The 27,871-nt window shown below is 35.6% G+C and overlaps 1 protein-coding gene across 1 annotated transcript in view; it reads left to right on the forward strand.

Annotated features, from left to right (window-relative positions):
* The window catches only part of THEMIS (thymocyte selection associated), a 161,628-nt gene extending 147,154 nt beyond the window's left edge, over positions 1-14,474 (forward strand). Inside the window, exons 5-6 of the mRNA XM_036903853.2 lie at positions 1,776-1,929; positions 12,801-14,474. Coding sequence (XP_036759748.1) covers positions 1,776-1,929; positions 12,801-12,832 — 186 coding nt within the window. The 3' untranslated portion in view covers positions 12,833-14,474. The remainder of the gene's footprint in view (positions 1-1,775; positions 1,930-12,800) is intronic.
* Positions 14,475-27,871: the final 13,397 nt, after the last annotated feature.

The raw sequence follows: 27,871 nt of genomic DNA on the forward strand, positions 1-27,871 counted from the left end.
ATTCAAATCTGATCTTCAGAGTTGTCCCTGGCAGGATCACCAGGATGCCATCTTTTGCCATCAAAAGAGGAATTGGAGAATTATCTGCAAATGACTTACCACACTATATTTTAATTCCCTGTTTAAACAATTTAAGAAATTTTGTTTGAACAATGTTGTTGTAAAGGCTACATCATATTTATGTTTGTATTCTCACACTATGCCCAGTATCTGGGTTACTATAGATAAATGGCTGTTGAATGTACCACTTACCTACTGCCACACAATGCTGCACACTCACAGAAAAACTTAGTGGCATACAGCAAAAAACCTGAGGCTCTGGGATTCAGCCCGCCTAACTTAGTTTCAGGTGATCTACACTTGATTCTTACAAATATCTGGAGTTCCACTGGCTGTTGGTTGTTTCACCTTGGGTGACTAGGGCAACCCGACTCTGTTCTCTGTCCTGCTCAAACTCTAGCATGCTAGTTTAGGCATGTCCTCATGGCATAGTGAGGACAAGAACGAGCAAGACCAATTGCTCAAGCATCTTTCAAGTGTCTGTTTGTGTTTCACGTGCCAAAGCCTGTTGGTCTCAAACAAGAAACATGGGCAGGTCAAAAGTCAATAGGAGGGCAGTACATGGTCACAGTGAAAGGACATGGCTGCAGAGAGGAGTGAATGATTGGGGTCATCAGGGCAACTAGTCTACTACACTGTGTGAATAAATAAACAAATGGATCGTAGACTGATGCAAAGAGCTAAGGATTGGGAGACATATCCCTGAGGCTCAACACTGTTCATTCTGTTTATTTGGGTAAATTCCTTAATCTTACTGGACCCTAAGTTCCTTCATGGCCCTTTCCAAACTTTAAAAAAACTTTGATTCAACATTTTAAGGAAGGTTTTAGTGAATTTAATGCTATGTACAGTCTGTAGGAGGAACTTAAGGAAACTGGTTCATTATTCCATCCTTTAGTGAATCAAAATGAATGACTAAAACTGGCTAAATTTGACTCTATGAATCTTTGAATAGTGCATAACCACATTCAAACTGAAAAACTTCTAGTCTGAATTTGTGTATGAAGCAAAGTGCTGAAAGTTCAATTTCCTACTTCGGCCTTAGTTTTCATTCCTGTCTGCTGATTCTTTTGAAGCATACAGTGTGTCTGTGTAACATCAAACACTATGACACCTTTTGTATGTGAGAGGTGTTTTGGGGTCCATTGATGTTATGTCTTAATACTTCATTAGGATGATGAATTATTATTCTTAAATTGACTAGAGGAGCTTTGTCAAGTTTGCACAATGCTAATTTAAAGGTGGGTTAAAATGCGTGTTATGATTTGTTTTATATAAAGAGTACAGATAATACTGAAATGAAACCTGCTCATTATATAATATGTAATTACTTAATATATAATAAAATGCTGGATTATTTAACCATAAGAACAAAACTGAGTGAACATGCTCTAAATGAAAAACAATTTATGAGCTTCATCAGAAGAAAATAATAAACACAACTGGTCTTTGAAGATGATTTTTCTGTGTCTGAGATGACTTCTTATTCAAGTCACTTAGACTGCCTGAGAAGTTCCATACTTCGATCACCAAAATATATTGATGAAAAAAATGTAATCTGTAACTCACTTTGACGTATAGAATGTTCTGTTTCAGATGCACAAAAGTAGCTTGTCACATGGTAAATGTTTATCTTTGTCATATATCTGGGAAGCATTTATTTTGGACTGATTATTTACTTGTGAAATCAATCACTGTGGCCTGTGTAATTTCAGAGTCTCCATGTAGACATATCCAAGAAACCACACTCAGATCAAGCTGGCCTGGATACAGAAATACCAGCTGGCTGTCAAAATGAGTTGGCTGTTCTGGAGAAAGAGGGAACCAAGAGCCGAGCAACTGGAGGAGCGGGCGCCCATGTAACCACAGGTTGGTTAACCTGTATGATGATGCTTTTGAATGCCTACATGACAAAAGCACAACGACATACTCTTGCTACTAGTTTGTTTAGAATATATGGCTTAGTCCAAGGGACTGCCGGATCGGCAAATCTAACTGAAATGTAGTTTGAAATGCAACATAATATTAAACTCTCAAAATAACGATAGATCTATTTAATATTTTTCGTTAGGTTTTTCTCCTCATCTATGGTTTTCATGGCCAAGGAAGTTTTAGTTTAAGGTTGCTTGTATTATCATGACAATAGTACTTTTAAATTTTTGCTAGAATGAACAAGAAGGATTCATGGCTTGAGAAGAGAGTAAAATAACTTGAGAAATGATTAAAGAAGTGTCAGAACCTATTGCAGACTTGAGTTGTGATAGTTTCGTTCATGGAGATTATGATCTGACATTTTCCATCTCTACCGAAAGCAAAACAAGAGCAAATGGGCTCGTGGAGAAGTTGGTAGCATTCAGTTCATCTACCCAGACTGGTTTCTGTATTGTGGAAATCTGGGATGAGTTAGCAAGGGAAATGAGAATTGTCTTCCTTGGCAATATTTTAGACACACAGAAGCAGCTTTATCTTTGAAACTTCACATTTCATTTGTAGGAAAATTGAAACTGTAATTATTCTTAAGCATAAGGTTTGTTCCTTTCCCTTCCTTGTTTGGTTTTGTAGCTAGCACTCTTTTTTCCTCCAAGGGCAGGTAAAAGTCAAAATACTAGATACAAAGTCTCTGAAGTGTTTGTGCTCAAACTCTCTCTGTACAATCTGGGTTCTTTCATGTAGTTAGCTTACTGGCTTCTGACACTCCTATAAAAATATCCCATAGAGCTTTTCTTATTACCTTTTCACTGACTCTCTCCAAGGGATAAAAATGAAATTCTGTGAAGGGCTTTGAAAACCATGCATATTGCAGTTCCTCCAAATTTCAAATACTAATCAAGCATGACTACAAAAGAAACAACTACTGCAGTGAAAATTGCTACAGCCTGTCGAGTCCCAAGCCATTATTAATTCATTGGAAACTATTCTTTTTTCCCTTAAGATTATGGATCCTAAGAAAGACCAGATAACACAATTCCTGAGATCAAAGTTTTTGTTTCAGTCATAGGAAAACTTGTTATCTAATCTACCCCTGTATGTGCATCCTCCTGATGGTGTGTGGCAGCCCCAGCTTTGCACATTCAGTGAATAGTGCAGAGTGTGTTCAGACCAGGGCAACACCTGCTTTGAACATAGTACTTGTAACTGATGGTTTAAGGAGAAAGAGAAACCTAGAATTAAAGTAGTGGTTCTAAGTGAATGTGAATTCCTAACTTTATTCAAGAGAGTAAAATGAAATTTTCTTACTTAGGTTAAGTTAATTTCAACATGTATTTATTTAGAAATTATTTATTGCACTTATCTGGGCAATATTTTCATTTGCTTTCCCATTTGTAATTACAATAAATTACAGTCACTGTTCATTATGAATTAGAGTTGTACAACAATGCCATACGTACAAATACAAAAGTTAAGTAAATCAAAAATATAATTCTTCAAACTTTGTTCGTTTTTATCATGTGTGACTTAGTGTATGTTTCTTCATTTAAAAAAAAGGAATGGGATCTCTTAATATTACTTAACATTTACCATATTTGGAATTGGATAGATCATCTCTGAACAGTCAGTAACCACCTTGGAGTTCAAGTTGGCAAATGATACCCTTCTGAGTGTTCTTCTCTTTTTAATGCTTAGATATGTCAGTCATTTCCTAAATTCTCTTTGTAAGAGTAGCAATTTCAGAGTCTTTGCAGTGTATCACAGACAAAAACAAAACAGAAATAGAAACCTAAGACAAAGATGCTGCTTCTCTAGTTTCACTCCTTCTGGACACCTGGATCTTAGTCTTTCAATCAGATGAAGTGGAACCATTTCAAATATGTATCTAATAATTATATTGAAGGGAACTCTTTATTTTGAAGTTAATAAAAAATGAGATGATTCTCTTTGAATGGCTGAAACACTATGTAATGAGAGTTTGCTCTATTGCAGCCAGGACTACAATAAACTGTATTTTAGAATTGGTGCTGACAGTCTCAGTTCCTCTTCACCAAGAAACTGATGAAAATGCTTCATCAGACTTGTGGATGACCTTCTGGGGGGTCTTGACTCACTGTGGTTGCTTGGCAATGACGATACCTTATTTTAGGAGCACTGTTATTAAGTCTGCCTGTTGTTTGGTCCATAAATTACTAAGAAAACAGTTCTCTGAAAGCAGGATGATTAAGTGGTTAACCTTTGGAGTCTGAACTCAGACTGCTAGTTTTAAATCTTGGCTCTCCCGCTCACTAGCTGTGTGCCATGAGCAATTTTTTGATGTCTCTATTTCTTTATTTGTAAAATTGGGTTAATAATAGTGTTACATCATAGGCTGTTTTGAAGAACTACATTACAAAATAGGTTAAAGCTGGTAGAGTACGTAATAAACTCCAATTTAATAATAGCTATTATAATAAAGCTATATAATAAAGCTATAATAATAATATTATTATAATATTAAAATATTAAAATGCAGCTTTAGGAGTTGATTGCTATGGAAAACTTTACTTTCAGACAGTGTCTTTTGCAAATGCTGGCTATGACCACTTAATGTGGCTCTTGCAAACTCTAAGTTTCTGTCTGAACTTTTTCCTTTGAGAATTGTAGCCTCTTGGGAATATCATGGTCCCTGTGAATTCAATGGGCATGGGAGGTGATTAGAAATCTCCTCTGGAGATGAATTACTCTTGTGAGTCCAAGAAATACTGCAGTGATGCAGACACATGGAAGCCCTGACCCTCCCTAATGGATAGCGTCCCTGTCTTACCTCAGTTGCAGTAGGTCAGGAAGAGCAGGGCTTCTCTGTTCCTTCAGTTTAAGTGCTATTTTTAGTAGATGAGAGAAAGTGCAAATGTTTGTTTTTGGTTATTTGTGGCATGTGCAGTTCCCTGGGGGAACTGGCACATGGAAAGTTGACTGGGAAGTGTTCCCAGAAACAACACCTAAGACAGAAGAGCAAAAGCAGGTCTGGGCCCCGGGGAGGCTGAATCGTGATACAGTCGGCACAAAGACCTAGCTGATCCCTCAGGGAGCTCTGCAGCTGGTGTGGCTCTTCAGAGGCGTTCTGAATTGGGGCAAGAGGACAAGGCCTTTATGACTTCTGAATCCATGCGCCTGAGAAGAAAGCAAGACAGTGGGTAAGGTGGTTTCCTTTAGCCAGTGGCCAAGTCATTTGGTGTCAGAGGATTATTATTTAGTTGTGGGGAGGACTCAGTTATTATGCAGATGACTCTTTAATTGCAGAGATTGCTTCTGGTGATCTGACTGGCTAAACAGGGAGTGCTGTCTTTTTTCCCCCCTTAATGTGTCTTTCTAGAAACTGAAATTTTTGCCAGAAAGGATAACCTTTTAAAATATGCCTGTGTTTGCCCTCCCTAAATGTTCTCTACTGAGAAAATTTTATATTCTCCTAATTAGTCAATTTCCTTTCTTTTGAAGCTTCATCTATGTTCTTCTAAGTATCCCTACATCTTTAGACTAAATCCATGCCTTGACTCATCCTCCATAAATTCGACTTGTCAAGTAGTGAGAAACCAAAGCTAGAAAGCAAAAAAAACAGGAACTCTTAGATCTAGTCCCAGCTCCACCCCAGCCTAGATGTGTAGCATTTCACAAGCCATTTCATTTTTCTAAGTCATCCTTTCCTCACCAAAATAGGAGGTGCACCAGGTAATCTTTATGCCCTGTCAATTCTGAAAGCACTGATTCTACAGCCTACTCTGCTATCATAGAACAATGCAACTGTTACTCATCACTTAAGAGTCACATTAGATGTGATGCACCCCATCTAGGATTCTACTTACTGTGGTAAATTAAACAGGTGAGAGGAAACAAGTTTCACGGAAAAGCTTTTTGCTGAGGTCAAGGTGGAAGCTAGAAATAACGAATGGATCTGTAGGAAAATAAAGAAGTTTTTATACTGAGCTTTAATTTAACATTAATGTTTAATCAGAACTTCAGATTTTTCTTGTACAGTGGAAAATAAAACATAAGCAAGTCTCTATCAGGACTTTTTAAAGAATTAGACAAGGTTGGTATTTTATATTAAAGACCGGGACTAATGATTAAATATATGCTATTGAGAGGTAGGTACTTTAGATGTCATAAAACATATTCTTGTTTCTCAATTTTAATAAAGGAGCACTTCAATAATTCAGTGTTAATTCTAAGCACAAGAATTACTTTTACTCCAAAGACTGGAAAGCCTATTATGTAAAATATTGGATAATTTTAAACTGGTAATAAAAAATAATTTAGTATATCCTTCATCTTTCCATTTACAATGAATGCAAATTTTCATAACATAAACAAAATAACGTCACAAGTAGAATATTCCTAATGTTTCGAGGGAATACTATCTTAGTCTGGAAATACTGACAGCCTAAAGAAAATGTTATAAGATTGCTCTTCATTTTATAACAACCAATTTCCCTCTTCTTGGAAGGTTTAAATGTTTAAGAATATGCTGGAAGGAGAACCCGCAGTCATTTCATCCTTTGAAAAATTCTGTAATATCACTTCCTATTAGGCTGTTGTGGGATCAGTGACAGCCTTGCCCCTCTTCTTCCCTAGAGATTAATTTATTTCCTGCAGTGCTTGCTTTTCATGGAAAATCTGACTCGTCAGCCTTCACCAATGGGAGATCTCATCAGCAGAATGTTAATTATGAAAGCAAAACCACATGCCATATTGAAAAGGTAAAACAGTTCTTTAGGCAAAGCAACTTTTCTTTTCACTCCTTTTTTTTTTTTCTTTTCTTTTCACTCCATTCTCTCCTCTGTGGCTGGACAGGAACCTGAGCCACTGGGGAAGCATTCTATGAGATGGCGGGTACAGAGGAAAGTACACAGGCTTTGTACCAAACAGACCCGAGACTGGACTCTGATTCAAAAGAATGCCATGATTCTTTGTGATTTTGTTTCCTTATCTGTAAAATAAGGATAAAAATAACTGCCTCACATGAAATGGTGTAATGAGACTAGTGCAGAGTAGACACAAAAACAACATTGTTATGGCGTATGGAGTTCTATCAACAGCCTTTATTTAGCACTTACTGCATATTGATTGCTGTGGCATAATATTAACTATGTCTCATCTTGGTTTACCAAGTACTCTATTAGAGATTTAAAAAAATATGTTAAGGAGTTTGGAGGTTGGAGCAGGACAGGTTTTTGAGGCAGCCTTGAAGCCTTGTTTGAAGTCTTGTCTTACTCTCTCTGTCCTCTTCCATCTCATTATCTTCTTGTAGTTTCCACAGTGCTTGTTAGAGGCTTATGAACTTACTCTTTTTTTTCACCAATAAGTTCTCTAAATAATCCAAAAGTGATTTACTAATAGTTTTAGATCCATTAGGACTTGAAACTGCCTTTGAGTTTATTTTTAAAAATTATTTTCTCAGAAATAAAAAATACCAATTTCTGTTTAACTCATTTCTCAGAAATAAAACTTTGGTGAATTACATCTTGAGAAAAAGAAGAAAACAACATGGTAGCAAAGTAGAGATAAAGTTGAGAAATTCTGAATGAAGAAACAATCAATTATTTTAAGCCTAGAATGATCACTATTTCAGTAAGATGATTATGATTAACAAGTCCGTTTAAGTAAGTTATTTTTTTCTCATTTCCCTCATATTATTTTATGGTTTGAGTGTAACACTAGAAAGAAAGAGCAATTGAAGCATTAGACTGTAAAATAAGAAAAGAAGATATGCCATGGTACAGACCTTAACAACTGAGACCTAACACAGGGCTGCAACAAGCAGAGAGGAGCTGTGTTCATGGTGTGCAGCTTATGATAGGAAGTATTCTTTTATATGAGAAAATATTTTTCTTGAGTCAATTGACAGTATCTTAAGTTGGGTAGGACTGGATTTATATGGTGACCTCTGCCTTTGACCTTTATGGAGTCATGTACAAATCAATGATTGATTCTTTTTCATGGTAAATGCATTCTTCAAAACTACAGAGTTTGCTTCTAAATAATAAGCTTCTGAGCCTCTCCCCAATTTCCTAATTTTCCTCATGAGTAACTCTCAATCTTACCATTTTAAATTTCCTTTCCCCATTCTTCTAATCTTTTTTCTTGTTAGCAGGTGGGAATCTTTCTTTTATCCATTATTCAAAACCAACTCTTGTTCTTATTTCATTCAAGAAACCCATCTTTATTGTCCCCTGTGAACAAAGTAAAGCAAAAAGGAATAGACGGCCATCACTGTCTGAGCTTATCTCAGTGATTCTCTACATTCCTGTGCATAAAAATGTTACTTAATGCACATACTAAAAATACGTATTCCTGGCATCTGCTCTCTAAGGCAGCGTTGGCAAACTCTGGCAGTGGGTCAAATCTGTCCCACTGCTTATTTTAGTATAGCCCACAAACCAAGAGGTTTTTCTTTAATGGTTTAAAAGAAAAAAAAACAATGTTTTCAGATAGGTAAAAATTATATGAAATTCAAATTTCAGTATCTATATAAAGTTTTATTGAAACCCAGCCACACTCCTTCATTTACATATTGTCTATGGCTGCTTTGGCCTCTTATCAGCCAAGTTGAGTGGTTTGATGCAAAGCCTAAAATATTTACTATGTAGCCCTTTAGAGTAAAAGTTTTCCAACCTCTGCTCTAGAGAATCTGAATCAGAAGTTTGCAGTTAGGAACTAGGAATTTATTTCAGCATGTTTCCTGGGTGATTGTGGTAGAGCAGACCTTGGACCACACTTTGAAAAATAATGCTGTAGAAGAATTGTAGACAGTCTTCTTCTCCTCACTCATCACATCCACTCCATCAGCAAATCTTGTAGGCTTTATCCTCAAACAATAATCTAGAATATGACTATTTTTTAAATTATGTTTACCACTATCAGCTCAGTTCCAGCCATCATCATCATTTCTCACTCAGATGTTGATTTGGCTTCCTAACTAGTCAATCTGCCTCTACCCTTGCCTCATACTGTCTATTCTCAACACAGCAGACAGAGTAAAGGTGTCACAACCTCAGTCAGGCCATGTAACTTCTTTCCTCACAATGCTCCAGTGGTCTCTCTGCTTCTCTCCTTTCTTGCTATTCTAGCTATATTGGCCTCCTAGGTGTTCCTCAAACACTCTTGGAGTGCTCCATCCTCCACGCTATGCCGGCTATTCTCTCTAAATGGCATGATCTTTCCCCCTAGAGAGCTACAAGGTTTACAGCTTTGACTTCTGTGGGTTTTTCCTCAGCTGTTGCCTTCTTGGTAATTTCTTCTGCAAACTCTTCATTTGAAATTGTAATCTTCCATCTGCGCCTGCCTATCTCTCTTCTGCCATCTAGCGTACTATATATACACTTTACTTCTTTTTTTTGATTATGGGTCACCTTTCCCACATGATGGCACCATGAAGGCAGGATTTTTTTTTTGTCAGTTTGCTTTATCTTTAGATTCTTCTTAAATTCTTCTAAGAGTAGAGCAAACTGATAAAAAGCCCCAGCTGTACTCAGTGAATATTTCTTAAGTAAAGAAATGAGCCCCAGACTCCTCTTCTGAACCTGACATAAAATGTATGACAACTATCAAACATTTTCTGTACACAGAAACAGTTGCCAGGGACATAATTGTAAGACTCGTCTTCGAAAAATGATGCTATAGCCATGTAATCACTGTAGATGAGAGGAAGAATAGAGCAGTTATTTCAGCCTTAACTGATCACTTAATTACAAAAGGTGTTAATGAAAGGAAAGAAGATGGGTGTGGATATGAAAATGGGTACATGGATGAAAATCCAGGAAAATGTTAAGAGATTCCAGGAAAATACATTTCACAACCGAGCTGCCTCCTAAAGACGTGCATGTGCTTGCTGCAGGTTTTACTATTCACCATCAGCACAAGCAAGTTGAGAAGATTGGCACCCAGTTTCCAAAAGGGAAAACGAGCAGGGTGTGATTGATTGTGGTTCAAATGAACTCTTTCAGAAATATCGGCTTTATGAGAGAATGTAAAGCAAATTTAGATATACTTAAACTTGATTCCTCTAAAATAAGAAGAAAAGGAAATTTTTCTTACTTTAATCTTCTCATTCAAAAAATAATCACCTAATTCTGTGTATACAAAGTTTCATTTTGTGGATTGAACACTAGGTTATTTTGCAAAGAGGTAAATTTTGACTATTAAAGGATGCTTTTTAGGGAGAAAAACCCAATCAGACAATGTTCTGTATCTATTCTTCCATGGATGAAGTGTTTGGCTTGATCTCCTACAAAATGAATGGACATGACTCCACATAGCTCAGTTAATGTGGTCATTTAAGTAATTGTGAATGTTCAAAAACAACCTGTGAATATTCAATTGAATGTAAGAAACATCACCTCCATATTAAGTCTGTGACATTTCCAAATGCAGTGGTTGATGAATGCCAAAAGAGTTGAAAGGCTTAAATCAATTTGAATTTTAAAACCTAAAGAATTGTGGTAAAAATTGGTTCCTGCATGTTTTGAGATTTTTTGAAAGTTAATGCAATAAAGAATGTAGTTTCTATTCAATGTGAAATCTGTTCTGTCAACTCAAACTGACCTCTAGAGCTTGGATGTTATTTAGAGCATTCCCTACTGGGTGGAAGACTGGGCTGGATCAGACTGGGAGAGGCAACTTATGAAGTCCCTTCCAAAGCTAAGATTGTGTAAATGCTATTATTTTGTACGGAGATAATCTAATTATTCTAATTCCCTCATCTCTCATTTTTCTGCTTAACTATGTATTATCTTAAATCAGTTTATTGACAAGGGAGAGTGAGACTAATAACTGTCAAGATGACAGATTGAACTTTCAAACTACAGGCTTATAATAGTTTTATGTGAATACAAGATGGTAATAGCAAGTAATATGTCTATAGCGTTTTACTTTTTACAAAGCACTTGTAGGCCCATTATTTCATTTGATACTTCAACTCTGTGATTCAATTATTACTATCACAACTCATTCACTGATAAGGAAATGGAATTCAGAGATTCCCCAAGACATAAAGTCAGTAAGTCTTAGAATCAGGAATCAGACCTACATCTTCAGATTCCTTTTCTCTAAACCACAATATATTGATTTCATTTGCCCTCACTCCCTTCTCCTCGCCAAGCAAAGCAATACTGTGAGGGAGAAATACTATTGTAATCCCTTTTTACAGATAAAGTCACAAAGATAGTAGGTGATAAAAATGAGAATTAAACCTGGGCATACTGCCTAAAAATCCGGTGTTCTTTTATCTGTAATGTATTCTCTACAACGTGGAGTTTTACTGCTATTTGATGTCAGGGAGACCTAAAACTCTAAGTTGGGGATATTGGATGAAATCAAGGGGAGCATGGAATCCAGGCTGTCTTTTTCTCATCAGGCCACTGACTACCCCACCTACCCGCCAGCCCAGCCCCTAGCCCCAGCTAGCACTACGGAGAGAGCTGACAGAGGAAATTAAATTCAGGCCATTAGGGGAATTAACATGATATGTGGAGAAATTCCTCTTCTTTCTGCTTTGATATCCTCCCTTTTTTTCGCCAGTTAGTCTGTGAGCTCCTCAGGGGTCACAAACTATATATTTTCTCTTTGTATTTCACACATACAATAAAAATAGTTAACAGTTGGTGAGACAGCAAACCTCTTTACTATAAAATTTAAAACTCTTTACATTAATTAACTCATTCAGTCTTTGTCACCCCCTGTAAAACAGGCATTATTATCCCTTCACCCCTCTTTTTTAGAAAGATAAGAAAATGAATATTAGGTAACTTCCTTAAGGTTGTAGCATGTAGCAGAGAAGGAAGGAAGGAGATAGGGAAGAAGGAGAGAGGGGAGGGACGGAGAAGGAAAAGAGAGAAACAAGGAGAGAGAGGTAAGGAAGGAGGGAGGAAAAAAGAAAGAGATAAGGAGGAAAATGGTGGGGGAAAGGGGTGGCAGAAGAGGAAGGGATGAAGTCGTAGGCTAATGAACATTCAGGGCGTGGGCCTCAGAGCACTCCTCTCCTGGTCCCCACAGCCGGCGCTTAACAGAACGCAAGTACAATGGAGGTGTGGGAGCACAGAAGAGGTGACAGATCTGTACCTCTAGACAATTAGAGTGAGTGTTGTTAGGGATTTTTATGACCCCCTATTGCTATCTGCAATGTAGCTCCCTTTGCTTGAGACTTTGATATGATTGATTAATGTCAAGATTGAATACATGCCTTCGAAGCTTTAGATGGTACAGCTGATGCTTGAGACTTGTGCTTTCTCTTCAGTTTAACATTTATGGGTACCCTTTTCCTGCTCTGCAGTCTTTAGGACTCTGTCAGGTTTGGGCTCCATTCCGTAGGCATGTGTGACAGCCAGGGTGATGGGTCTGCAATCAGACATTTTTTAGAGCGTAATCAAGTTCAGTCTCTTACTAGCTGTGCAGTTGCTCAGCAAGTCTCTTTACTTCACTGTGGATTCAGTTTTTGACCTTACATTACCTGTGTAATAGAGGTTTTATAAAGGCAAACTAAAATGCAAAGAAAAGCACTTTGTAAACTGAAAAACACTTTACAAATTTGAAATATTATCTCCTACCTCATAGAAAAATTTACCTTGTTTCTGAAGAGTGTATATTACTTCCTTGGGTTTTGGGGTTTTTTTTGTTTGTTTTGGGCTCTTCTTATTTTCTTCCAATTATTCCTCAAAAAAAAAAACACGTATATATGCATTTGAGTGCCCTATAAACAGTATTTGAATGCAACTAGTATCTTTCCTGGCTATTTCCAAAACATATTTCTGATGGACTCCTCTTACTTTTTCTTACAGAAATCTTCAAAAATGACAAACATCAAAAATAACAAGATGTGACTGAAGTCACTTGGGCAGTGAACATAAATGCTGCAAGGAAACAGTTAGCCTGGACTTCTAGCTGAAAACAACTATTCCCCAGTGGACCCCAGAAGCAACTTGACTGGCCCTTGCAAAGGAGAAAACAACCTTAAAAGTTTTAACAGATGAAACTTACACAGCAACTTATGATGTGGAATTCACCTAGTCTATTCTTGTGACAAAATCTATATAGATTATTTTATTGTTACTTTCAGACATATGTATTTAATGTGTACATTTTGTTGGTGGTTCTTATTTCCCCTACCAACAATTAAACAATTGAAAATTAATTTTATATTTTGGTGTCTAGAGTAAAAACTATTGAAATAGGATGAAAGCTCACTGAACAGCTTCACTGTTTTACAGAATTTGTTCTGCCATTTTTTTCTAGTGTTAACATCATTCCTTTAAAAAATATCTTTAAAAGTAATTATGTCTGAGAGTGATTTTAAAATACCCAGGTTTCTTATCTGATTGCCTTGGGGCTGTGGAAATGAGTTTGACTTCACATTTTCCGTTTGTTTTAGAAGTATACTGTAAATAAGGGTGTTTGAGGCCTCTCAGCCAAAGCCATCTTGAGTCATAGGAATTTTCCATAACTGTCTCCTGCCCCCAGCAACCCAGAGTTCATGACTAGAGTGTCACTAAAGATCTGATAATAGCCCTTATTGTTGCATATAGTGTATACTAGATAACCCTGTAGATGAACGTTCATCAGGATTGCAGGAAGGCCATTTCATTGTATTCCTATGCATTAGGTATCCAGGGACAATATTTTTTTGCCTGTAACAAAATGGTGAGGCAGACAGATTGTCTTGTTAAAGTTATTCAGGAGTTTAATGCAGGTTTTGTACCTTGATCATAGGTCTTCCTCTGTACAAAACAAACTGTTAGTTAATTTCCTATCTCATAGTTATTTTGCATTATATATAGATATTATCCATTGGTTTAGTACCAAAGAGTTTCTGAAGACAGCAAATCATGAAACAACTTGTCAGCAGAAAAAAAAAAAAAATGCAGTTAGAGATCTTTCACACAGTGTTTATATTCTGATTTAGCCTACTTCTCCTTATCTTTTTTTCAAATGGAAGTCAATCCTGATTTTAATAATACCTTAAAGATTGTTTAGTGACTTGATGTGATAATATAGCTTGTTATTTACAAATTCTGATGTTTTCTGATATAGTTTCATTTTAATTTATTTTGCTTGTTTGTCCTAAGAACAAGAACTTTTCAAAGGTTGTGGTCCCACATTTGATTATTCGACTCCACAGAGAGTCCTTTCCCAATTCAACAACCTTGGCAAACTTATAGAACTCACAGGCCAGTATGTTATTTTTCAAAGCATCATGAATAATAAGTATTTTTATTTGGTATGTGAGAACAATTACATGTATACTTTTAGTTGTTACAATTCTTTGATTAGAAAAGCAAGAGAATTCATGCCTTAGTTTGGTTGTGAATCATCAAGGGCTTTCCAGTAGAAATCATATATAACATTTCTAACTAAGTCCTTTTATGTACCGTGCTTCCAGCTCTCTTGATATTGAAAATTATAATAAACTTCATGTTCATCTATGAAGACTTTGGGAGGTTGAAAATAAATTTTCTAATTTTTATTGTGTGTGTGTGTGTGTGTTCTCTGTCATGTTTAACTGTGGAATAGCTATCTTCCTATAACAAATAAGTTAAAATGTTATTTAACCAGAATTTAAATCAAATCTCACTACTAAGGAGGAAGCTGCCTGTGTTAAAGGATCCAGAAGATGAAGATACGCAGCCGCTGCCTGTCTGCCCTAACCAGGGACCTAGAGTGCTGAGCTCAATCACCAGATTTCACAGGTTGGTCAGGCTGCATTTATAGCTGCCAAGACTACCAATTATTGATGCTGCCCTCTCCTTACTGAATCAGTCAAGCAGTTTTGGGGAGGGGTTAGAAAGGCAGTAAGAAACAGAGAATGGAAAATGTTCTTTGAGATGTGTTTGGCTCTTAAAATCTAGGACTTTAACATAAAAAGTGTTCTTTTAAGATCAAAGTCAACATTAATAAGACTTTTAGATGTTGACCCAAAGGCTTAAGATGCCTGTTACTCCTAAAAGGAAGAAGATTTATAAAATTTGTGGGTGGAAGAGTCAGAATTAAGATCCAATTAAATCCCCATAGTTTAGAATACTAAAACCTGAATCTAATAAAATGCAAGCATTCTTTTGATTTTGCTGTAAAAATATTTACACCATTTTGCCACTTCTTACTGCTCCCACTTCTACCACAGTGGCCCAAGTTTCAATCGTCTGTTCTTGGATGACCGCAGTAACCCTGTAACCATTCTCCCCGTGCCTGGTCTTGCTACCAATCAATTCTCAGGGAAGGGGCCAGAATGATCTCATTAAAACATGTATCATTTCACACCCACGTCAGTGAGCTGCTTCCCACCTCACTCAGAGTAAAAGCTAAAATTCCTAAAATAATCTAAAAAGCCCAGCATGATCTATTCCTATTACTGCTCTAGCCTCTTCTCCTCTCACTCACTGTGCTCACGTCATGAAGGCCACTCACTGTTCATGGAACATGCCAGGATGGTCTTGCCTCACCTGTGCATTTGCTTGTTTTCCAGTGGGAAATGCTTTTTGCTCAGATATCCACACAGATCACTCCTTCATTTCCCTCTGGTTTTACGCAAATGCCTGGCTGGACCATATTACCTCAAACTGTAACCTCAGCCTCACCTGGTTCTTCTTGTCTCCTGCCCCATTTTATCCTATTTTTCTTCCTAATAACTGATTCTATCTAACATACTATACATCTTCCTTAAATCTGTGAAGGTACCACTGATTTCTGCCAGTTCACCTGGGATACGGTATTGTTCTATGTTCACTGTTATCAGCCAGAAGTAAATGAAGGTAGTTCAAAGGGTTCAACTCAGCTTTTTCTATTATAATAGTTCATTCTCCACAGACTGCCTGGGACCACTGCTCTGGTTCCAAGAACCATAATGTGTATCTGTTCTGACTGTAATTGAGAAATGAGGAAACAACCATCGGTGGGGTCTGTGTGACCAGTGGACCCACTGTGAGACGGGCTGGGCCCAGGAGACACTGTTATTTGATCTTCTGCAAGAGGAGGTATTCTGTTCATGAGAGAGTCCATTTAAGCACTCTGTGCATGACTGTCACAATTATTTATTATATATTCTGTTATTAATGTTCTGAAGCGGAACTAAAGAATGAGAGCCAGATACATAGCCATTTAGATGACCATCAGGGTACTTGAGCAAAGGGGCCCTAGCCTCTGTGGCGATCCTGTAGTGATGTGATTCACACTCAATGCTTTGTCATGTCTCCAGAACAGTACGGTGATGGGTCACATGAGATGCTGCGCTTGGGTGTCTGAGGCCCCCCGGGTTTTCCTGCTTTGTGTAGTTCTTGCTATCTGTTGTCTACCCTTTTTTAAAGCTAAGTAAGCTTGGTGCTGGGTTTTATATTTTATCAACAATCTGGAACTGAAACTCATTCTAGTGGTCTTGCCCTTGCATTAGTACTAAAGAAACATAAAAATATTAGAAAAAATAAAAAATAAAAAAAAAACAGATGGGGTATAACAGAAGAGAAAGTTGATGAGATGGTAGATCTTAAATTATCACCCAGATTACAGCAAAGAAAGACCAGCAATGAAAAATATAAAAGAGATGTTAAAAGACATTGAGATGAGTTTAAGAAGGCCTAATATTTATTAGAGTTAGAGCAGGAGAAATTGAGAGAATGGCACAAGGCTGAGGTAAGGCAATAGTTAGAGATGGTATCTGAGAACTTTCTAGAATTAGTGATAATAGATTTAGAAAACACAGCATACTTCAAGAAGAATAAAAAAGTAATTTTCCAACACATCATATTATAGTGAAATTCGAGAAGATGGATACAAAGATTAGGCTGAGTCATCAATTCAATAAGCAAATAGCCTTGTCTAAGGCTAAAACAGAAGCTGGAAGCCAAGGTGCTAATAGGAAAACTCTCAAGAGCTGTAATCAGATTAAATGCTTAAAAATATAAGAATAAAATATTTGTATATATAAGAACAGAAAGGGTTTCTAAATAGTTGAATTTGTAGTACAAAATTACATAAAGGATGTACTCTAAGAAAGAAAATAAATCCAGAAATAGTTATCTGAGAATCAAGAAGGAATGATATGCAAAAAAGAATTCACAGAATGGGAGAAGATATTTGTCATACATACAACCAACAAAAGAATTGTATTCAGAAGATGTAATTCCTACAAATCATTAAGTAAAATGCAGACAACCTATTTTAAGAAAGGATCAAGAACTTAAGCAGGCATTCCATAAACAAGGATATCCAAATGGATAATGAGCATATGTAAAAGTGTTCAAAATCATAGCAGTCTTTAGGAAAATGCAAATTAAAGCCACAGTGACATATACCATTACAAATCCACCAGATGGCTAAAATTTAAAAAGTAAGTGACAGGAATGAGTTTTGAAGACAGTGAGGAACAATCAGAACTTACACATATTGCTGGTGGGAGTTTAAATTGAAACATCTACTTTGGCAAAATGCAGTATCTGCTAAAGCTAAACATATATCTACCTTATGACCCAGAAGTTCCACTCCTTGGTGTAAATGGAACAAAACTGAAAGCATTAATACTAGTAAGACATACACAAAGATGTTTGTAGCAGCTTTATTCCTAGTAGCTCCAAACTGGAGACAATCCATGCCCATGAGCTGTAGAATAGACAAATAAATTGTGGAGAAATGGAGCAGTAACAACCTGTGTGCAATGATATGTGCAACAACATGAATGCATTTCAAAACCTGTAAGATGAATGATGGGAATCAAGTGCAAAGATAGCACATGCTGTATGATTCCATTTACATGAATTTTAAAAGCAGGCAACACTGCTTTATGTTAATAGAAGGAAGTATACTGTTGGCATTTGAGTCGGAATGACTGGGAAGGGGTAAAAACAGCGTTCTGGGTGCTGGTGATGTTCCATGTCTTTATCTGTGTTCTGATTACATGGAAGTATACATAAAGTCACTGAATTTTACTTACTTTTAAGAATTATTCACTTCATTGAACATATATATGAGAAAGCAAGAGAATGATAAGCATGAATTTCAGGATAGGACTTACCCCTGGGATAAAGGTTGAAGAGAGATTGGGATATGAGCCTAACGGCCTTAAAGTGTGCCTGTAATGTGCTATTTCTTACATTTGTTGGTATGTATGTGGATTTTTAAATTCTTTATATCATATGTGTGGATATCTATCTACCTATCTCTATATATTGCATATATGGGATATTTCAAAACATATTTAAAAAATGATGTAAGGAAAACACTGCTGTTTGATTTGGCCAACAGAGTTGGTAGATATTCAGCAAACCTCCCTCAAAATACATACTATAATCCCCTGTGTGTATTTTATTTTTAGCATATTGTAATGTTATTAGGCATACAGTTTCGCTCTGCTATTTTACTGGAATACATTTTTCAAGTTGGTTAATCTCATAAATATTTTCTTCTATTTAGCTCACATACCAATAAAAGATATGAAATACATTTTCTCCAGCATGTTCCTTAAAATGCCCTCAAATCCTTTTGTTGAGAATGAATGCTTTCTACATTATATGTCAAATTCTTATCTTTTACAGTATTCAAAAGTAAAAGCTAAACTCTCTAGTCAGTGTTACCAAAGTATTTCATGAATATGATATTTATATTCTTTTAGACATTGCCTTGACATTTAATTTTTTAAATTTATCATTACGTTTTTTATTTTTGTGCATTCTAAGGAAGCCTCAAGCTTAGTTTGAATCCAATCAATGCATGGAAAGATACATGAAGAGTCTTTATTTTCTAAGTTAGAGGTTAGTAGTGAAATAATAGCAAAAATATTTGTAAGTGCTCATATCCTCGATTATATTAATAGTGTGCTATTGGAGGAGAATGGTTATATCATTTTGCTCTTCTTGTTATGTGGAAATAATTGACTGATAATAACTTCATCTGTATTACTGGCTTATATATTAAATAAGTACTAACAGGTGAAAGGTACCCATATTCATTTCTCATTTAGATTCTGAACGTCTAAAATATAAATTCACTTTATCACCATTTGTTACAAATAGTTTTCATTTATGAGAGTGGGAAATGAACTATATATTTTGTTTTATACTTTTGGTGATTTTGTTATTATAGTTTATGTTTACGTAAGTTAATTATTTCATTTTGCTATGTGTGTAGAAAAGTGGACTCAAAATACTAGTACCTCTCATTCTCACACCAAAGCCATGGGGAGGTATAATTTTGGATATGGGTTTACAGAGTTCTGGAACAACTTGATAGACAGGTGCAATCTAAATCCAGGGTTTCTACTCTAAGCCACGAAAGTTAGAGGTAAAAGTAGATTTTAACTAAATCCATAAATCAGGGACTGCAAAAGTGAGGAACATATAAAATTGCCAACACTGTGTTTTCAAATTCCCTATATATACTAATACTGGGGATTTGGGAATAAGAAGTAAAAATTCCTGGGGAATCTGGGGAATTCTCCAAGTCATAGGTTTTTCCTTTATGTTAAAATAATTTATTTATGTGTTTTAAAATAACAATGAATATCCAGGATAATAAACAGTGAATCATTTTGTGTGACAGAAGTTTAGTTGCAGAGATTTTCAGTGGCAAAATGAAGATATGATAATAAATGCATAACTTATTATTAAGAGAGAATATATTGTGATAAGATATAAAAATGTCTACCTGAAATATTTGATATTAGAAAACATGTAAAGAAGGGAACATTAACAAAATAAATGTCAAATTAAAATCATTAAAAATTAAATGATAACATAATTATTTATTTAGAAGTTATTATTCTAAAAAATTTTACAACACACTGAGCAGTAATTGACCTAATTCATAATCTTGATCTTTGCTTTGAGACAAATATTCCAGACATAGAAAATGGTGCATTGATCAATTAAATTATTAAGATTGGGTGTTAGGAAATATTGTTTCCTACAAACTCAATTCCATTTTAACAATAAAAATATTTTGTCTGCTTGACTTTGGTTTTACCATTGAAAGTGATGATTGCTCAGACTATATTAAACCTAAATCAGTTTGTGATTTCATGTTAGAGTATTCAACAACAGCATTTCTATCTTGTCTTTGCATTTCTTCTGTTAAAGCAGTTATGAAGAGCTACAGCCGTGAGCAAATATTTAATCCCTGGAAATGCCAGGCAACATTACTAGGATATTCTAACATTCAAACCTCTGAGCAGGGTTTAACAGTACTCCATAGAACCATATCAAAATTGCCAGACAAAGGGCTTTTTTGCTTCTGAAACTTAATAACTTTTGGAATACTGTTCATCAATTTGTGTGAGTAAATTATACGTGTACACTTGTTAATTTTAATTTTATGGGCAAGAATACCTCGTCATTAAAAGCAGTCAAGGCCACAAACACCAAATTACAAGGCGACAGCAACAAGACAAAGTGAATGATTACACTGTGACCCCTGCTCTCTGAGACACTCCTGCTCCGATTCCAAGGGAATGTTCTTCTTGAATTTTGAGTCAATTGTATCAAAACATAGGTAAAGCTTAAGTTATGAAGAAGGAAGAAGGCCTATGGTTTCCCCTGATACCTGTAAATATAAAGTTTATGGACATTTATTTTAAAATATTATTTCAAACATCTTGCTCAATAAATTCACTTTATAATACTAAGCATTTGTTATGTCTACAGAGTGAATTTAAACCCATGATAAATGGGAATTTCCATAAAATTCTTTAAAATACATTTTTCTATTGAATAATATGCCCAAAATTGTAATCAATATTTTGAATTATCCTAATTTATTTTTTCAAATAACTTAAAAACTTTACTCATTGGAACAAAAAAGAAGCTCAATTTTTATTTTCAAATGTTTCTGTGACAAATTATCTCTGTATTCTAACAGCTGGCAGCCTTGTTAATTACACTTAGTGATAAAACTACACTGATCTATTAGCTGCGTAGTTAAGGTAAAAAGTCTAAAAATTTTTAGATTTCATTACCTTTTTTTAGAAATTTGCTGGACACTAAGAATGACATATAACTTTAAAATACTGTGTCAATAATTAATTTTTATGCTAAAAATTAAACCAACTTGTTTTACTTAATTTATATTGTCATTGGACAAGTATAAAGCAATATAATTCTTAAGTATATGCAAGGTTAATGACAGTAAAAAAAGACAAGAAGAATGGAATACATTTTTATAACAGTTTTATTGAGGTGTAATTGACCCACAAAAAACTGTACATAATTATAGTCGAAACCTTGATAAATTTGGATATAACTTTATACCCACAAAACCATCTCCTCAATCAACATAATAAACATATCCATGATGCCAAAAAATTTCCTGTGTACTTTACATTTGCTTCTCATACTCCTCTTTGTCCCTTCTCTCTGTCCCTATGTAACTAGTTTCTGTCTTCTTTCAAACACTATAAATTAATTTTCATTTTCTAGACTTCACAAGAGGAATCATAGAAAATAGATATATATATATATATATTTCTCTTGTCTACCTTCTTTTACTTAATGTAGTTATTTTGAGCATCATACATGCTATATTGTGTATATAAATTCTTTATTCTTTATTTTGGCTGAACAGTGTTCCAGTCTATGAATATACTACAAGTTGTTTATCCATCCACCTGTTGTAAATAACACATGTACATACTGATCAGTGACTAAACATGCCACTTCTCTTATAGTATGTTGGTGACTGGTAACTCACTGAATTTTTTTTTTAACTCACCAAATATTTGTTATTCAGTTCACACAAAGACAGCAAGCTGGAGTTTGTTGTCTCCCGGTAATAAATTCACCTGACCTTTTACAAAATTGGAATCATCCAAAAAGGGTGTTAACGAAGTCAACAAAAATGAAATTATTTTTGCAGCAGAGAAATGAAAGGAGATAACACTGGCAGGGAAATCTGAATCAGACATGAATGCAGCTGTGGAAGAGTAGATGGTGAGAATGTTGACACTCCTGCCATTTGAGAGACTTTACCTAGGCAGCCAGAGGAACTTGGTGACAGCCACCTTTATGACATCAATGAGGAAGGTGGATGTGAGAAGTATCAAGAGGTCTCAAGCGACATGTCAACAGCACAAATCTTCACAGTACAGAAGCTTTCTGAGACATTTCACAACATTGAAAGGACACAATGTTGGGAGCTGATACAGACTTAGGAAGAAGAATGAATTCTCCAAGGAATGCTCTCTCTCTGAGAAGAAGGCAACAAGAACTGTACACACTATTCTTGAATGTTTTACAAAGAAATATGACATTTTAATTCTCAATGTTCCCAATGTTTAAAATTAGAGTGTACCAGATAAATATTAATTTTATGGTTCTTTTCATTTCCTTATACATTTATAACTGACAGTAAGAATTTTAATATTTAAACAAAAATTTTAAAGGTCATGAACAATTAATCATTCTCATTGACTATTAAGATCACTTTGCAAAGTTTCAGCTTGCATAGTCATTTTTATCATCCCTTACTACCACGTAGAGCAAGGACTGAAGGTCTAAATCACAGAGGTATATAGTTTAACTTTTTGGCAATCAATATATTAGAGTTTTAAAAGTAACTAAGGGACAATGGTACAGCCATATTAAATAGTAAATGCTACCAAAATAGGAAATAAATAATTAGTGATCATTTACAAATAGTCGGGGAAAGGGAACATGTCAGATTAGACTAGTTAAAGTGCAAGAGTCAACAGTTTCTTCTCATTGCACCAGACTGTCTTGTACCCTGGTGGCGATGCATAGTTCCCATTATTCTAAGGTCATGAGGAGTCATTACCCTTGATGTAGTATTACTTTCTAAATATGTCTCATATCCATTCACTTCTCCAGTCACTTTCTTGCCCTTACATGGACTCTTCTTTCAAACTGGCACAATCTTTCATCCTTCCCCAAATCAAGCTAGTGAATTGCAGAGTTCAAACATCTCCTCTGTGAATTTTGTAAGATTTATTCAAGCAGACGCCATCATTCCCACCTCTCCTCTATCACTCTATAGAGTACATCTGGCACAATAATGTATCTTCAGTGTTGTGAATATGTGTCTGCATATATTTTCACTGAGTTCCTGGTATTCACACTGCTTGGGTCATTTGTCTTTGTATCTGCAGTAACATATTGCAGGTACGTAATAAATGATTTTTAAATGAATAAATCTCTAATGCTGTATACATTTAATTTGCTATACCACCTTTAACTTAGATTTGTATCTTAAGATTTCTCTAATCTTGTGAGTACCGAACATAATAGTTGTATGAAAGTGTGAAATAACTTTTTTCACTGATAAATAAAAGTCGGACTTGATCAGTGGGACATCTTTCAAGACAATATATGACCCTGGAACCATTTTTCTTCAGCGCTTGAGAAACAATTGGAAAACTGAAAAAAAAAAATGCTGATACCATATTTAAAACTTTTTGTCCAGAGTATAAATTTAGTATTTAGTATACATATATGATGATTTGATGAGCATGAGATCATTGATTTTGGAGTTAGACTGAGCTGAATTCAGGTCCACTTTTGTCACCTACTAGTTGTGTGATCACAAGGAGTGGGACTCCATTTTTTAGTATAAAATGGGGCAGGAGGAGGCAGCAAATGACATCCACCTCTCCAGTCATCATGGAGATGAAGTATGATAATGGATGAACATGGAGCACCACCCAGTGTCTGGCACTTAAAATGTGTATAAATGTGTATAAAAACATCAGTCTCTTTTCTCCATTTCCCCTTTGTTTTTAGATTGCAATCAGGTTAATGTCTTCTCTGTTAGTATTCTAGGTTATACTCTTGACATTTGAAATAATCTTTTAAGGCATTCGAATTGTGTTAATAGGAATCAAACAGTTCCTGACAGTTTTTAATATGTGTTCAATCACTGATGATTTATTTGTGGGTTGGCCATTGAAAAAATAGAAAAATTCCAGGCAAAATTTCTTTTGCCCTCAATAATTATTAGCTATTATTATTTCTTAATATGTGTATGGGCCCTCACTGCCAGATTATGTGTATTCAAGCATCAAAACCTGCTGTTACTATTGTCTGATTTCAAACAGTTGAGTAAAATAATGGTTCAAAACCCCTAACAATTTTAACAGTTAAAATAATAGTTACCCATAGCAGGAGCTTAAAATATTAATTTAACTTTTAGGGTTACAGGAGGTAAAATTAAGTCTTGTTTCCTATGTATAGCGAAGTTACAGCCCTTCTTAGACAAGTAAAGCAGCTTCAATATTCAATGTATTAAATGTTATTGTTCATAAACCACTTGTAAATAATAGTATACATTGCATATTTATAATAAATCAATGCCTAGATTTCATTTTTTATTGTTTCCTCTATTTATTATTTTATTTTATTTTTACTGAATTCAAAATACCTGCCAAGATTTTAAGCATGTCTGTGAATTCTAACCAACATTGGAAATGATGAGAAAGTTTGTTTGATCATGGGAATGACCACTAGATGTTGCTAGTTGCCTAGTTTATAAACCCAAGCAGCAGTATTTCTCAAAAGCTTTTCCCTTTTTTTCACAAATGTATTTCAAGCACAGTATCTAATCTGATGCTATTACAGTAAAACTGGAGTTTATAAAAAGCTAAAATTTATAACATCCAAGTTTTTTTTGTTAAAAAAGCTTCTAACTCTCCACACAAGCTCTTGTCTTTGCATCCTAAATGGTAAGAGGTAGTTTATACTGCCCAAATGCTGGAATATAGATATGATATCTAAAAAGTTATTTTTAATATAATTTTTAAATGTATCACTTGTCTCCTTCCATGCCCACATTAATATGGGTGTTTTTGCCATAAGGACTAAAAATGATTCAACTATATTATAACTTGGTTCAACAGGGCACATTTATTCTGAAACCAGGTTGTATGAGGAACTTTCAAACTTTCATGTATAGACTGCTTCCATTTCTTCCTTTGCTATATAACCTAGACATTGGGGAAGGGCTGGAACAGAACATTAGGATTTGGGAAAGGATATTTGGTTATGTCTGGAATATACAGAATTGAACAGACAAATCTGGTAAGACAGTTTTAATTCTTGCTCCCATTAGTCGGGCAGGTTTTTGGGTATAACTTTTTTCTGTCCAAGATCAATGGAGGAAGCAAAAGTAAGGAGCCCCAGGAAGGGAATAGACAGGCTTCGTATCACTTCCAGATCAATGGGGGGTATGCTCCAAAGGGCCTGCTGCCTGACGACCCCATGGAGAGGGCTGGCCACATGAAGGTGCCCAGCAATTGTTGAAATTTCTAGAGGAAATCACACTTCCTTTCTTTGATCATGTACTGCAGTGATTTATATCTATAACTGAACTTCTAATTCTTCACTTGTCCATGTCATACAGTGTAAAATGTATCAGAGAATCTGTAGAACCTATAGAATTAGGTGCTTTGTGGAGAAAACTTTAATCAGACAACACCGACCTATCAGTTAACAAAGTCACTATGCTGTCTTATCTCACTTTTAACTCCAGTAATAAGAATTCACTGTGGCAGATCCTTTAGAAAAAGATTTGTTACCAAGATGATAGAAATGAGAGCTGCATTCCACAAAGACAGCCCAGCTTTTTGCAAATTCTGCTCCATAATATTAAACTCTAAAGAATGGAAATAAGTGCAAACTGAGTTTTCTCTGAGTCTCACATTCCCTAATTTTCCAGGAAGGTGGTTAGATAATATCTGCCATCAAAATAAGAGCATGAGTTCACTTGGTAGAACATGTATTTGGGAATGTTGGTGGTTTTAATTTTTATTGTTTGTATGTGAAACCAGATTATTGAACTTTAATTTTGTAAAGAATTTTCTCATCAAATGTTTAATTTTTATTTCTTTCTCCCCATTTAATAATGTTCGGTATAGTTGAATACCAGATAACACCAACGTTCAGGGCTTTGACTAATGTTGGGAACACAGAGTTAAAACAAAAAAACGCGGAGGCAAAATTTCTACTAGAATCTGGCAATCTTTTAAGCTGCTTTGCTAAAATCACGGAGCACTTAAAATATGAAGCATCATTGAAAAGGAACTTGTATTCCTCCTTAAAAGTGATAGGTTTATAGTAGCACTCTGCCCCAAAGCTAGCTCTTTCAATCCAAAAGACAGGAGGATTTCTTCAAGAGAACTCTTAAGTAAAAATAAATATCAAGTTGGGTTGATTGTGTGGAAACGGTGTAAATCCTTATGCAGTCCCAGCTGACTGCCTAGGCGTGCAGCACGACTTTCCCTGTAAAATGATTTGTATCTCATTGTCTCTGCCATTAATCCCCTTCCTACCAGGCTCAGTAGGTCAATTCTTATTCATCCTTCAAGACTGAGGATATATGTCATCTTTGAGGAAGCTTCCCCTGTGCCCCCGAGCTGAGTTAATCACTTCTATTTCCTCCATATTCCTCTGGCTCTGTAGAGATTATATATTTACCTGTTTATTTCACCTGCAAGAGAAAAGATCTTTTTCCTCTTTCTTTTAAATTTTGACTGAGACCTCTGAACAGAAAAAGATTCACAGAAGAAAAGCATACAAATGTATTTAATATCAGTTCTCTCTGACAAGTACCTTCATAAGGAAATGAAGACCCAAAGAAACAGCTAAACCAGAGTGCTATTACGCTAGGTTTGATTAAGAATGGAAAGATATAATAGGGCAAAGGAAATGAGGTAAATGTACTAAACCAGGGGAAATACCTTAGCAAGAGCCCTATTTTGATGTAGTGTGTTCTGAGCCTCACCACTCCCTTTAGTGAACAAGGATTGCATTCTTACTGCTCTCTGTGTTTCAGTCTTCAGTCATCCAGCACTGTATCCATCACATGGTAGTGGCTTAATTCATGTTTCTTCAGGTCGAATGAACAAAAACATAATCCAGATGACAGTGCTTGCCCTCCCTTTGGGATCTGATGCCTGTAGCATACTTATCCTCTACCTCTCTGTTACCTTCTCCACATAGAAGGACTTGGTAAACATTCAGTGCTTTTTTATTTTTCTTTATAGTAGTCATTATTTTCTAAGCAATTTTAAGTTCACAGGAAAATGGAGTGGAAAGTACAGAGATTTCCAATATATCTCTCAACCCCATGTATGCACAACCTCCCCCATTATAAACGTTGTGTACCAGAGTGGTACATTGGTTACCATCGGTGATTTACATTGATATTTTACTATCATCCAAAGTCCAAAGTTTACATTAGGGTTACATTAGGTCAACTCTTGGTGCTGTACAGTCCATGGATTATGATAAATGTGCAATGGCATGCATCCGTCACTATAATATACAGAGTAGTTCAATTGCCTTAGAAATCCTCTGCGCTCCACCTACTCATCCCTCCTTCCACCCTAACCTCTGACATTTTACATTTAGGTTTATGATCCACTTTGAGCTAACTTTTGTAAAGGGTGTAGGGTCTCTGTCCAGATTCCTTTTTTTTTGCATGTGGATGTCCAGTTGTTCCAACACCATTTGTTAAAAAAACTCTCCTTTCTCCATTGTATTGCCTTTGCTCTCCTGTCACAGGTCAATTGCCTTTGTGCAGTTCCTTTCTGGGCTCCCTATTCTATTCCATTAATTTGTCTGTTCTTTCACCGGTTTCACACTGTCTTGATTACTGTAGCTTTGTAATAAGTCTTGAGGTAGCATTGTGTCAGTTCTCCAATTTGCTCTCTTTCAGTATTGCATTGGTCAATGTTTACTTCAATATACCACAGCTACTGATCAAACACAGGAGAGTTTAAGGAAGACTAGGAAATATCCTAAAGGAAAACTTGATTTGTGGTTAAACCGTAGGATATAGTTAAAGACACAGTGTGGTGATATCATTAAGGAATAAACTATATAGTGGTTTAGTTTTTAGAAAGATTATTTTAATTTGTTTTTGTAACAGT

This window comes from Manis pentadactyla, chromosome 12 (genome assembly GCF_030020395.1).
Source record: "Manis pentadactyla isolate mManPen7 chromosome 12, mManPen7.hap1, whole genome shotgun sequence".
Classification (NCBI taxonomy): Eukaryota; Metazoa; Chordata; class Mammalia; order Pholidota; family Manidae; genus Manis; species Manis pentadactyla.